This window comes from Salvelinus fontinalis, chromosome 10 (genome assembly GCF_029448725.1).
Source record: "Salvelinus fontinalis isolate EN_2023a chromosome 10, ASM2944872v1, whole genome shotgun sequence".
Classification (NCBI taxonomy): Eukaryota; Metazoa; Chordata; class Actinopteri; order Salmoniformes; family Salmonidae; genus Salvelinus; species Salvelinus fontinalis.
The window spans coordinates 30,326,721-30,339,846 of record NC_074674.1 but is presented as its reverse complement, the minus strand read 5'-3'; the positions used below and the strand labels follow the sequence as shown (position 1 = coordinate 30,339,846).

The following is a 13,126-nucleotide window of genomic DNA, read 5'->3' as shown; positions in this document are numbered from 1 at the left end:
AGTTAAAATTGGATCCATTTCATCTGATGACTATGGAGTTGACAATTGTATTCCTCAAGGCAGTGCGATCAGTCCTATTTTGTTCAACATTATGATAAACGATGTATTTTCAAATATAGGCAGGGGTATTGGGGCTTCCCTATATGCTGATGATGGAGCTTTTTGGAAGAGGGGAAGGAATGTCTCTAGTGTGATCAAATCTATTCAACAAGCTACAGTGGATGTTGAAAGATGGTCGATTGACTGGGGTTTTAAATTGTCTGTGGCGAAGTCTTGCTGTATATTCTTCTTGGAGATGAAAGTTGCTAATATACAGTTGTTTCTGTATGGACAGTCTATGGGGAGGGTTTCTAAGTACAAATATTTGGGTATATTATTATTTTTGGGTCAATGAGTGATATACAAGGAAAGATCATGTCATAAATGTTGTAACAAAGTGTAAGAACGTGGTGAATCTTATGCGCTCGGTCTCCGGGTTATGAATGGGGTGCTGACAGACAATCGTTGATGTATATTTATAGAGCTCTGATCAGGACAACAATTGATTACGGGTGTATAGTTTATGGAACAGCGGCAAAGACTTAGTTTCAGAAGCTGGACAGAATCCAATATATAGCTTTAAAGATATGTATTGGTGCATTTAAATCAACATATTGCCTTACTAGTGGAAGCAGGTGAGATGCCTTTGGATATATGGCTTAAAAAATTGTAATTAGCTTATTGGGTTAGGTTGAAAGGATGTGAGGTTGAGCATCCCACCGCTGCTGTTCTAGATGACTGTTGGGAATATACTAGTAGACAAGGCAGTGGTTTTGGTTGGAAAGTTGAAAAGTTTGCTGATGAGAGTGGTTTGAGGGAGATGGAGGTTGGCCCTTCTGTGGTGATAGAGGATGTTCCTCCATGGTTACTCCCAGATCCTGTTGTTGATCTAACCTTGGTAGAGAAAAGGAAAGATTGGTCAGAAGTCAGTAATGTAGGGAAACTGGTTGACAATTACCAGTGGCGACCCGTCATTCAGGGCAGTTTTGAGCCCCACATATTTAGCCTGTTTTGCATGTTATTTTGGCATTAATACGTGTCACATATCAGTTTGCAAACAATGTAAAAAAAAATATATATCAGAGTTAATAAAGCCAAATACAAACATGGTCTCTTTTTTGTTTTCTTGAGTAAGGCAGCCCCAAAATGCAGGTGTTTCAGCCTAGCTCACCTTTCTGTGGTGGGGCAAGCCAGCATAAAATACGGAGCGTTGCACCGTGATTAGCTCAGTGTTCTGTCACTCATGGGGACACTACGTCAACGCCAAGTCTAAGGGTAGAGCTCTATAATTCTAGCCCCTTGGGTGCTGCCATAGAGTTACATTAGAAGTGCCCATCCAAGAAGGCTCAAGGTCATTGGCCACAGATAAAATGATGCCAAGTCACTTTATATCACAGGTGTCAAACTCATTCCACGGGGGGCCGAGTGTCTGCGGGTTTTCGCTCCTCCCTTATACTTGATTGATGAATTAACATCACTAATTAGTTAGGAACTCCCCACACCTGGTTGTCTAGGGCTTTATTGAAAGGAAAAACCAAAAACCTGCAGACACTAGGCCCTCCGTGGAATGAGTTTGACACCCCTGCTTTATATCTACAGTAGCTTGGATTGGACTGATCATGTCAACATCATACTTTCTAAATCTTAGCTAGCAATCATCATCATGAATCAAGTTGACAATCTACTGAAAAATCCTTTTTAATCCTTGTCATATGAAGATAAATAATGAAGAGAAATTATAGATAAAATGTATCGGTGCTTATTGGCCATTGGACATAAACATTACACAACAAGTTGGAAATCGCAAATTCAACAATGAGTGGTTTGGAAGGAATCAGTGGCTAAGTGCAAGCATTGCAAAGCAATCATTAGCCTGTTATTCAGTGGAGTGGTTGTGTGGTCCCAAGTCTAAGATTAAGGGTCTCTTTTCCTAGTTTAAAATGATAAACATTCAACATTGGCCATGCTGTCAACGAAGCATGATTTGTGCCATACTCCAAACAACTGTTAACACAGAACTGGAAAATCTGACTTTAGTGAGTTCAAGACAACTGGGAACTTGGGAAAAACGAGCTAGGACTGGGAAAATACGTTTGAGTTCCCAGTTGTCTTGAAAGCACCATAAATCCAGAGAATGGCAGACTTTGATGACAAAATTTGCCCACGAAGGACTGCCGCCAAGGTGAGTCCAAAAATGTCTTGTATGCTGCTGCATAAATGATGTAATATGCCACTACTACACCAATTCTCTCAATTCCGCTTAGGACATTGTACATTGAACTCTTCATTACTTTTGATTGGCAAGCATGTGAATGGTTTGTGTCTGGAGTGCATGGTTGACGAAACAGTGGATCATGTGGATCACTGGAGTGGATCAGTGGATCGTGTGTTGTTATATTGTTGTTATATTGTTGCATGTTGAAGAGAGGGAAAGATTGAAGTTTAGGGTCATTGAGGTTGGTTGGGGGGGTGGAAGGAATTTAGGGGATGGTGGAGGGTCTTAGAAGTTAGTAGGGCTCTTTTTTATTTTCTCAGGAGTAATGAGTTAGGTAGGAGGATTTAGAAATGTTGTAAACCGTGATTGACCACACACTCCAGCACAGTAGGTGGCGGCATATACCTTTAACGTTGGTTTGCGGACCGCCATTATATCGAAGAAGAAGAAGAATAAGAGTGGATCCTCTCGCTTCGCCTCTTCCTCTATGCTGATAGCTATTGTACCTCTTTGGTAGTTGCTAACTAGCGGTTCTTAGCGTCAACGTTAACAAGGTACGTGTCCAAAGTGTACTATCCTGCAATGCTAGCACGCAAAGTATATAAACGACTTGGAAAAAACTAACTTGCATAATAATTTATCTCATCGATTGTCAATGTAGCTTCATCGAAGGTCCAAGAAGTCTTAATTCCAGGTCACAGTAATTAGTGTTGCTAGCTACATAAACACAACTGACTGGAATCCACACGAGCTCCGGTGTGTGAGTATTGCATGATCAGATCAACAGAAGCTGATTTGTTATTAATCACAGCAATTAAGATGGGGAAATTATCATTTGTGCGGGAGTCGATGTCAGACTCGATCAAATAACGTATAGTTGTGTTCTGAATCTGTCCATGAAGAGTGTTCCATCTACATTTATTTTCCATTAGCAGACAATGTCTTTGGCTCGGATATTGTGCCGTTTAAATGGCTATTTGCAACCCATATCGAAAGCACGGGCTCCTTTAGTCTCTGGATTCATACGAACCCAGAATGAAGTGAGACGTTGGCAGCATACTGCTCCACAATCGACGAGTTGTCACTGGCAGCTTCAGGAAGACTGCCTTGGTAAGTATGACTAGTTCTATCAGCCCTTTACCAAACTCTAAATTAACATTTTATTTGCTCTAGACAGTCTGTTTTTGAATACAACTCCATATGTGTCTGCCCTTCTTTGAGGCTTTTGAAAAGCTCGCTGGTCTTTGTAATTGAATCTGTGCTTGAAGTTCAATACTTGACGGAGGGACCTTAAATATGTTGTATGTATGGGGGACAGAGGAAGGGTTAGTCATTATAAAATCATGTCAACACTTATTTAACACAGTGAGTCCATGTAATTTATTATGTGATTTGTTAAGCCACATTTTACTGCTGAACTAATTTAAGCTTGCCTTTAACGAAGGGGTTGAATACTTATGAAATTGCTATTTTAGTGCTGAATTTTCTATTTATAAAAAATATATAATTTTTAATCCACTTTGACTGAGTATTTTGTAAATTGTGGACAAAAAATATATAATTTTAGTCTGTTTTAATCCCATTTTGTAACACAATAAAATGTGAAGAAATCAAAGGTGTCTGAGTACTTCTGCCATGCACAAATAATAATAATAATTGCATATGTCCTAACCTACACCTTTTTTAAAGTAATAAATTCCCTCTCAGTGCCCTTGAGCACCTAACCCTAATTGATCCTGTAAATTGCTCTGGATAAGAGTGTCTGCTAAATGACTAAAATGTATATGTTAATATTCATAAGCATGTAACATTACACACTTGCTCTCCGCTGGCCTCTCTCCTTAGCGCTTGTGGCGTCCCAGGAAAAGCTTACATTTTTTTTAATATAACCTTTTATTTAACTAGGCAAGTCAGTTAAGAACAAGTTCTTATTTACAATGACGGCCTACCATAGAACAGTGGGTTAGCTGCCTTGTTCAGGGGCAGAACGACAGATTTTTACCTTGTCAGCTCGGGGTTTCGATCCAGTAACCTTTCAGTTACTGGCCCAACGCTCTAATCACTAGGCTACCTGCCACCCCTGAATGCTACAATAGAATAGATTGTTGACTAGGGGGGGGGGGGGGGGGGGGGGGGCTGATCCCTGCCTAGACCAGGCAGGGATCAGCAACTGGATTCAGCCGTGGGACAATATTTTTTTCTTGAGCGGATTGTCGGGGACCGAAACATGATTACAAATAATTTGTAGACTAAATTGACCTCAAGAAGCCCAAACAGATATATTTTAACATCATTTCAAACCTTGCTTACATTTGTGTACAATGACATCTCTGTTATGCATGGTGTTAGGTTCTAAATAACAGGGTAAAAACTGACGGACAACTACGAAACGCTCAAACCGAGTTTATTCACCCAATGGGTCAGACAGCTGAAAATACATATTCACACAAGCATTGGTATAACCCTTCCTTCTATGCTGAGTCTCCTCCTTACACATCTGAACAGCCAATGCACCTCTGTTGCTAGACAGGACTTTAGTGATGCATGTTCTGTCTCAATTCATTTGACCTGAACTCAGCCCAAATTCTGCTGTCCTTTTGACTTGTACCAGACTGTGGCCCTTCTCCTTCAAATCGAATATCTGATGTCTAACAATAACACGTTCTGACAGAATGTGAACATTCTACATTACCCCCACTCCCTCAGGGACATGAATAAGGATATTTCATATTTTCAAGTCAGAACCCATCAGTGGGAATACTTGAACAGGTTTCCTAAATTAAAATCACTTATAACTGATTTTCTTGGTGATTTTACAGTCTTAAGTCCCAAATGTTTTTAATATATACAGTACCAGTCAAAAGTTTGGACACACCTACTCATTCAATGGTTCTTCTTTATTTTGACTATTTTCTACATTGTAGAATAATAGTGAAGACATCAAAACTATAGAATAACACATATGGAATCATGTATTAACCAAAGAAGTTTTAAACAAATCAAAATATATTTGAGATTTTTTAAAGTAGCCACCCTTTGCCTTGATGACAGCTTTGCACACTCTTGGGGGGCCAAATAAAACCAACCATGGGCCAAATTAGGGCCGCCAGTTGGGGAACCCTGTAATAGTCCATTTGAATGTTTAAATACAGCAGCCAAAGGAACTCAAGAGTTTTTGAAAGAAGAGACCCACTGGGCACAGATGTCAGTTCAATGTCTAGTTTTGATTTACATTTGGTTGAGTAGTCAACTAATGTGAAATCAACAAAACATGTCAGTTTCATTGGATTTAGGTTAAAAGTTGGGTAGAAAAAAACATCATGCCGTTACGTTGATTACTTTTTGCAAATCCAATCAGTTTTCCACATTGATTCAATGTCATCACATATATATATATATATATTGTTTTGGTTGAAATTACATGGAAACAACATTGATTCAACCAGTTTTTGCCCAGTGGGGAGAATGCGCAATGGCGATAGGCTATAGCAGTTATTTACAGACCCATAACCATTCAATCTTCATAAAGAGAAGCAAAAGCCATCTTCATCTTATTCTAGTCCTGTATTATTCAAACATGTCATTACAATGATGAAGATAAGAGAATGATTGTCCTAAGAAGAAAAAAAACATCACATTTCATGTCTGTCATTCCTGATGGCAATTTCCCTTGTCACAACTGCATTCACTGTTATGCCATGATCAGCAGGAACTCTAATCCATCCCCATCTGGGTGAGCGGATAAAGGTTTGGTAGAATAACCTGTAAAACAAAATATGTTGTGTATCTCCTTAAGTGTTCCTGTGAATTTTTATTATGTGGATAAGAAAGACCAAACGTGAACTTAAGACAAGGATTTGTGAGTATAAGAGCTCCATTCGCAACCACAATGAGGGAGGAGATGGGGAAAAATGACTTATTGGATGGACCACTTGGCCACTCTTGACTCAGCAGGTCTCAATGGGGAATATCCCTTTTCTTATTTTTTTATTTACATTTTTTTTTTCTCACTCTACACTGCTTTTTATTGTGGTAGATGTTCGACACAGTGTCCAGGTCAAACTGTACACAACAGTGACAGTCTGATCCTCCAGTAACAGTCTACTGGTCTTTCAGCTCCTTCAGTCTCCTGATGGCCGACTTCACTGTGATGTTGTGTTGTATGTCCAGGCGCCTACACCAACAGTCTTCATGCAGGACCCACAGTGCCAGATACCAACAGCCTTCCTTTTCTTGTTTTTAATATACCCTCCTATAGGCTATGACATCATAATGTATCTTTATTGTGTTTGTGTATATATATTTTACATAGTAAATCCTAGTCTGGAACTGGCACTTCACACTTGAATTGGCCAATTTTTACATTATAGGCTAATATGTACTTGTAAATCTGACATTTTGATTTGGCAGAGCTCAGCTATGGAGGGCTTGTGATGCACTTTGCCTATGTGTGGCTACGGGATCATTGCCAATCTGCCTCCTGCTTCAATAGCAAGACCAACCAGAGGAACCTGGATACAGCAAATGTGGAGCTAAACATACGTCCTGCCAACACCAGGGTGGATGATGAGAATATCTTCCTCACATGTAAGTCTTGGTGTAAAGATTTATTTTCCCAACTGAGGGATGGAAAATATTCTCTACCCAGTTCGTCTCACATCACATACAGTATGGTGGCTTTCTTTGTTTTGATTTGTTGTAGATTTTTTATTTATTTTTATAATAATTCTCCAAATGAAGAGCTATAGTTGGTTTTGGCATGAGAAACAGTTTTCTTTGGAACCAAAGTGAAGAATTGAGCTTGTTTTTTTCCCCCCCTTTTAGACCCTGTTGGAAGCCCACATTGTGGAGTAGCCTAGCCTAAAAATGATCTTCTCCACTGCCAAACCTGAGATAGTTATCTTCTTAAAAACAAGCATCTTTTGGGGAGACCTTTGACTCTTGAAAAAAGGTTGTAATGTACTGCAGATATTGCTGCCATATGCTTTATTTGAATTACATGTTTGTACAATGGTACATCTTTTCACAAGGCATTGGTTAAACTAACTGTTCTCACTTACTCAAGGTGTAATCGGTTGAACATTTCAGTGAGGTACTGAATCTAGGTCAGTTTGATGTTGTCAAGAACTCTAAATCCATGCCAGTAGTTAAGCCTATCATTTGATCATTTTCAACAGTGAACCGCAATCCCATTTTCTTTATGGCAGAACTGTGATCTATGCACCTATTGTTACTCATCCATTCTTTTTAACAGTTATTGAATGTATAATAGATGGAATTGTCTTTGTTTTGTCTACCTCAGGGCCTGATGGTCATGTGACAAGGTACAACCTGAACTGGCTGGCTCAGAACAGCTATGAGGTACAGAAGCAGAGTGCCATGCAGCCACACATCATCTGGAACTCTGACATCTATACCAGTGCCAAGGTGCCCTCTGCTAACTGGGACATGTTTATGAGCTGTGATGATGAACTGAAAAAGTTCCTTGGGGGCTTTCTGCTGTACGGCATTGCTTTTGTGGAGGGTGTCCCGCCGACTATTGAGGCCACAGAGACTCTTACCCAGAGGGTCAGCCTCATCAGGTATAGTAAGCCCCTCTGTGATTGCCTGGGGTGGGGTTGAGGGGGCTTAAAGGTAATGGCATACCACCCACCACAATGCATACGAAACATGCATGGTTTTAGAGTGAGGGATTATTTAATAAGGAATGAGAACAAACACCCCAGATATCTATTTTTGGGGGAGCATTAAATATGCTTGATATTTATCAGGGTTGGCTTGTTTACACTCTTTGTTTTGCAAAGTAACAGTGCTACAGAGAAGGTTTTGGTTTCCTTGACATCAACTTTGATACGTTTGTCAAGTTAACATGCACAACAGACTTCTCTCTGCAGTTGGAATGGAGGGTGGAATTGTCAAAAGAATGGGCATTGTTGCACTTTGACAGTGTAGTGAGAACGGAGAGGTACTTTGTCCTCATTAATCCACCAGGTCTGTTCATTAAGGACTCTGCAGGTGGTGTGGTTTTGAAGTGTCAAACGCCTGAGCAAGCGCACTAATCCCTCTTTGTACTGGACTCTACTTTGGGGTGAAGGGAAGGGAGGGAGGGAGGAAGCAGCGTGTTATTAGAAATGCATTGCTCATGGTTGCCAGATGAGGCCATTTTCTTATTCTAGTCCAGTGAGTATATTTGGTCATCAGAAGTAATTGCCCTCCTCCTGACACCCCAAAGAAACTAAATATCACTCACTATTTGGATCACAGTTGCCATTATAATCTTATTTGAATTGTTATTGTACTGTATAATGTTTTAGGTATCACTTTTGACTCTACTTTGTGTTTTCATTCTTGTTTCCTACTAGGGAGACTATGTATGGCAAGATGTGGAACTTGATATCCGATTTCTCCCGAGGAGATACTGCCTACACCAAACTGGCACTGGACCGTCATACAGACACCTCATACTTCCAGGAGCCATGTGGGTAAGTATTTAGATGTTCACACATGGATAGGTGTTATTTGAACTGTATTGGAGTGATCATGTCAGGTCAAAGTAGCAAGGCAGTACACATGTTGATCTGTATATTGGTTGGGTTGAGATTCCTCAGATAAAGACACACTTTAGACATCTACAGTGCCATCGGAAAGTATTCAGACGCCTTGACTTTTTCCACATTTTGTTACATTACAGCCTAATTCTAAAATTGATCAATTAAAATCCTCAGGAATCTACACACACAATACCCCATAATGACAAAGTGAAATAGGTTTAGACATTTTTGCAAATGTATTAAAAATAAAAAACCTACCTTATTTACATAAGTATTCAGACCCTTTGCTCTGAGACTCAAAATTGAGCTCGTGCATCCTGTTTCCATTGATCATCTTTAAGATGTTTCTACAACTTGATTGGAGTCCACCTGTGGTAAATTTAATTGATTGGACATGATTTGGAAAGGCACATACCTGTCTATATAAGGTCCCACCGTTCATGTCAGAGCAAAAACAAAGCCATGAGGTAGAAGGTATGGTTCGTAGAGCTCAGAGACAGGATTGTGTCGAGGCACAGATCTGGGGAAGGGTAACAAAACACTTCTGCAGCATTGAAGGTCCCCAAGAACAGTGGCCTCCATCATTCTTAAATGGAAGAAGTTTGGAACCACCAAGAGTCTTCCCAGAGCTGGCCGCTCGGCCAAACTGAGCAATCGGAGGAGAATGACCTTGGTCAGGAAGGTGACCAAGAACCCAATGGTCACTGACAGAGCTCTAGAGTTCTTCTGTGGAGATGGTTGTCCTTCTGGAAGGTTCTCCCATATCTGCAGCACTCAACCAATCAGACCTTTATGGTAGAGTGGCCAGACAGAAGCCACTCCTCAGTAAAAGGTACATGACAGCCCGCTTTGAGTTTTCCAAAAGGCACCTAAAGACACTCAGACCATGAGAAACAAGATTCTCTGGTCTGATGAAACCAAGATTCTACTCTTTGGCCTGAATGCCAAGCGTCACATCTGGAGGAAACCTGGCACCATCCCCATGGTGAAGCATGGCGTTGGCAGCATCATGCTGTGGGGTTGTTTTTCAGGGACGGTGAGACTAGTCGGGATCAAGGAAAAGGTGAACAGAGCAAAGTACAGAGATCCTTGATGACAACCTGCTCAGGACCACAGAATGGGGCGAAGGTTCACCTTCCAACAGGACAACAACACTAAGCACACAACCAAGACAACGTAGGAATGGCTTCAGGACAAATCTCTGAATATCCATGAGTGACCAAGCCAGAGCCCCGACTTGAACCCGATCGAACATCTCTTGAGAGACCTGAAAGTAGCTGTGCAGCAACACTCCCCATCCAACGTGACAGAGCTTGACAGGATCTGCATAGAAAAATGGGATAAACTCCCCAAAATACAGGTGTTCCAAGTTTGTAAAGGTGCTTCAACAAAGTACTGAGTAAAGCGTCTGAATACTTATGTAAATGTGATGTGTATTTTTATTTTCAATAAACTAGGAAACAGTTCTAAAAAGCATTTTTTTCTTTGTCATTATGGGGTATTGTGTGTAGCTTGATGGGGGGGGGACAATTTAATAAATTTTAAAATAAGGCTGTAACCTGGAAAAAGTCAAAGGGTCTGAATACTTTCCGAAGGCAGTGTATGTATATAGGTTATTGTGTTAGGCTATTACAGTGATGTTACAAAAATTGACAGTTGTAACAACAGATCCAGCTTTGGCCTTTTTTAAAGACATGCTCCAGAGCTTTGGCGGCTTGTATGTATTTTTTTAAACCTCCCACTTTGGGCTGAATGTGTCAATGTGTAGTTCATATATACATTAGTGTCTTATCTCAATTAGCCACAAAATCCCTAATTTGAAAGGGGCTGTTTTCTGGAAGTCATTTTCCCTGCTTTTTCCCCCACGTGGGCCAGCTACTAGCGATTTGAGTTCTAGCCAATGAGCTTTAGCCCTTTGCCATTTGAGTGACCGCTAGAAAGACGCACGCACACACAGCAGAGCGAGAGCAATGTGGTGCACATATGTGATATGGTATGCCATTTTCTGGGACCACTTTTTGCTTGTGAGAGCTACTTTCTGAACTACTGGCTAAAAGTATACAAAAGTACCGGAGAATCTCTTCAACTGATAAGACACAAGCCAGACGCACATTGCTATGCCTCAGACATCTTGATAAAATAAGTTATAGTACAACATGAAACTAAGCTCTCCCTTGGCCTCCCATCAAATGACAGGGCAATAGCCACTTACTGGGCGTTTCATAATAACATGTGACTTACTTTGATGCCATTGACTTTGACTTGCAGGATCCAAGTGTTCCATTGCCTTAGGCATGAGGGAACAGGAGGAAGGACACTACTTGTAGATGGATTCTATTCTGCTGACAAAGTGCTCCAGAAGACGCCTGAGAACTTTGATCTGCTAGCACGTGTTCCTATCAAGCACGAGTACATTGAAAATGCCAGCGACCACCGTAACCACATGATCGGCATTGGCCCTGTGCTCAACGTGTATCCCTGGAACAATGAGGTGTACATGATCCGGTATGAGCAATCTGTTGTAATTTGAGATGCGTATGTCTCCCTGAATGTCTTGCTTTAAACATATCTTTAAACGTCATTGGCCGTACAACCTAACATTAACCAGTCTTGGTTACCTATTAACTTACAATGTTGTATGCGTTTTAAAAATTATACACCCATCAATACAAATTAACTCACTTTGGAAGGTTCTTAGTGGAAGGCTCAGGATCTGGCGCTCATACGCAGCAAAACTTGTGTTATTCCATCTCCTTTGAGATCAATGTTATGAATATATGATCTGATATTGAGTATTAATATGGTATCACCTTCTGTTTGGTCGCCTGTCTTACAGATACAATAACTACGACCGTGCAGTCATAAACACAATCCCCCATGACATTGTCAAGCGATGGTATGTGGCTCACAGAGAGTTGACCACAGAGCTGAGGAAGCCGGAGAATGAGTTGTGGGTCAAACTGAAGCCTGGAAAAGTAAGGAAAAAGTTGCCTTTTCATCGAGACAAAGGATTTAGCACTACTTGATCAGTTGAACAAGATATTGACATGGGGGGGGGGGGGGGGGGACAACCCACACTTAACTGTAAACCACGATTAAGCTGTAGGTGATGGGTGGTCTTACAAAATCTTAAACAAAAAATATGTTCCCTCTTTTTCTGTAAGGTTCTCTTCATTGATAACTGGCGTGTTATGCATGGCCGGGAGTCCTTCACAGGCCTGCGGCAACTGTGTGGCTGCTACCTGACCAGAGACGATGTCATGAACACTGCCCGCTCCTTGGGTCTGCAGGCCTAAGTGAAGAGCCACCCTGAGTCTCCAACCCTTCCAGCCAACACCAAAGTCCTTTAGAGATAAAGCACCATCACCCAATCAGTCATACATGTTTAAGGTGACCGAAAAGTCTTGTAGAATCAAATCGTTTTTCTATGAGTATTTACTGAGTGAAATCAAGTATTTCCACTGCATGAATGCAGTTATATATTGTTAATGCAGAACTAAATGCCATTCCTAATATGGGCATAAAATAATTGTACTGTACTTTAGAAATGTTCTCTACCCAGAAATATTTTACATGTGGAGATATTGTTAGACTTGTTGAAGTCAAGAAAATGGACTGTGATCTGTTTGGGATTTAAGATTTGTAGACATGCATTAAGCTCTTGTCACAACAATCATCTTTTGAACTGGAACTTAACATAGAGGTGTTTAACTAGATTTTTGGCTTTGTTTTAGGGATTCGTTTCTAGTATTTCTGAAGTACTTTTGCTAGTCATTTGTTTATGAATGTATTAGGAAATGTTGCCTTGTTTACATAATTAAATAAATTGGGTGATTTTTCAGCACCTTTTCTCCTGATTTATATTGGGTGACTGTATTTTTTTTAAAATATTTTTTTGTCATGCCCAGATAACAAGGGAGTTAATTATACATATCTCTGATGAAGCCATATCCAGCATTAAAAGGAAAGTACAGAGCCGCTTGGCAAAATGTTCTCGAACGTCGCAGATAGCAAACCCATGAATAGAGCCGATGTGATTCCTTAGTCTACATGTCAGAGAAGCATGTTTGATCTACATAGAATTAGGCTATCAGAAGTTGAACGTTCCAAAACGTTAAATCCTGCTGAACGCGCCCCAGATTAAAGTTATTTGGTCTGGTTGTCATGCATAGACCGTGTGTATATATAAAGGTAGCATGTTAACAGAACATGTTTTATGTTGTCTCGAGCGCATAGAATTACACATACTACCATCTTTGTTGAAACTCCGCTCGCGCGACGCTTACTGTTCGAACTATTTCTCATTTGGTTGGATTTGGAA

General features: G+C 40.5%; 1 protein-coding gene across 8 annotated transcripts; it reads left to right on the top strand.

Annotated features, from left to right (window-relative positions):
- Positions 1-2,689: 2,689 nt before the first annotated feature.
- On the top strand, positions 2,690-12,666 carry LOC129863987 (trimethyllysine dioxygenase, mitochondrial-like). Of its 8 annotated transcripts, none has more exons than XM_055936496.1 (8): positions 2,690-2,808; positions 3,190-3,364; positions 6,665-6,841; positions 7,557-7,836; positions 8,617-8,736; positions 11,074-11,310; positions 11,642-11,780; positions 11,970-12,666. In XM_055936496.1, exons 2-8 carry the CDS (start codon positions 3,193-3,195, stop codon positions 12,099-12,101), a joined length of 1,257 nt encoding a protein of 418 aa, XP_055792471.1. In that variant the 5' UTR covers positions 2,690-2,808; positions 3,190-3,192; the 3' UTR covers positions 12,102-12,666. The 8 variants fall into 8 exon arrangements, with proteins under 8 accessions (XP_055792471.1, XP_055792470.1, XP_055792468.1 ...); XM_055936495.1 differs by having other exon boundaries at positions 3,187-3,364; XM_055936493.1 differs by having other exon boundaries at positions 2,690-3,010.
- The last annotated feature ends 460 nt before the right edge of the window (positions 12,667-13,126 follow it).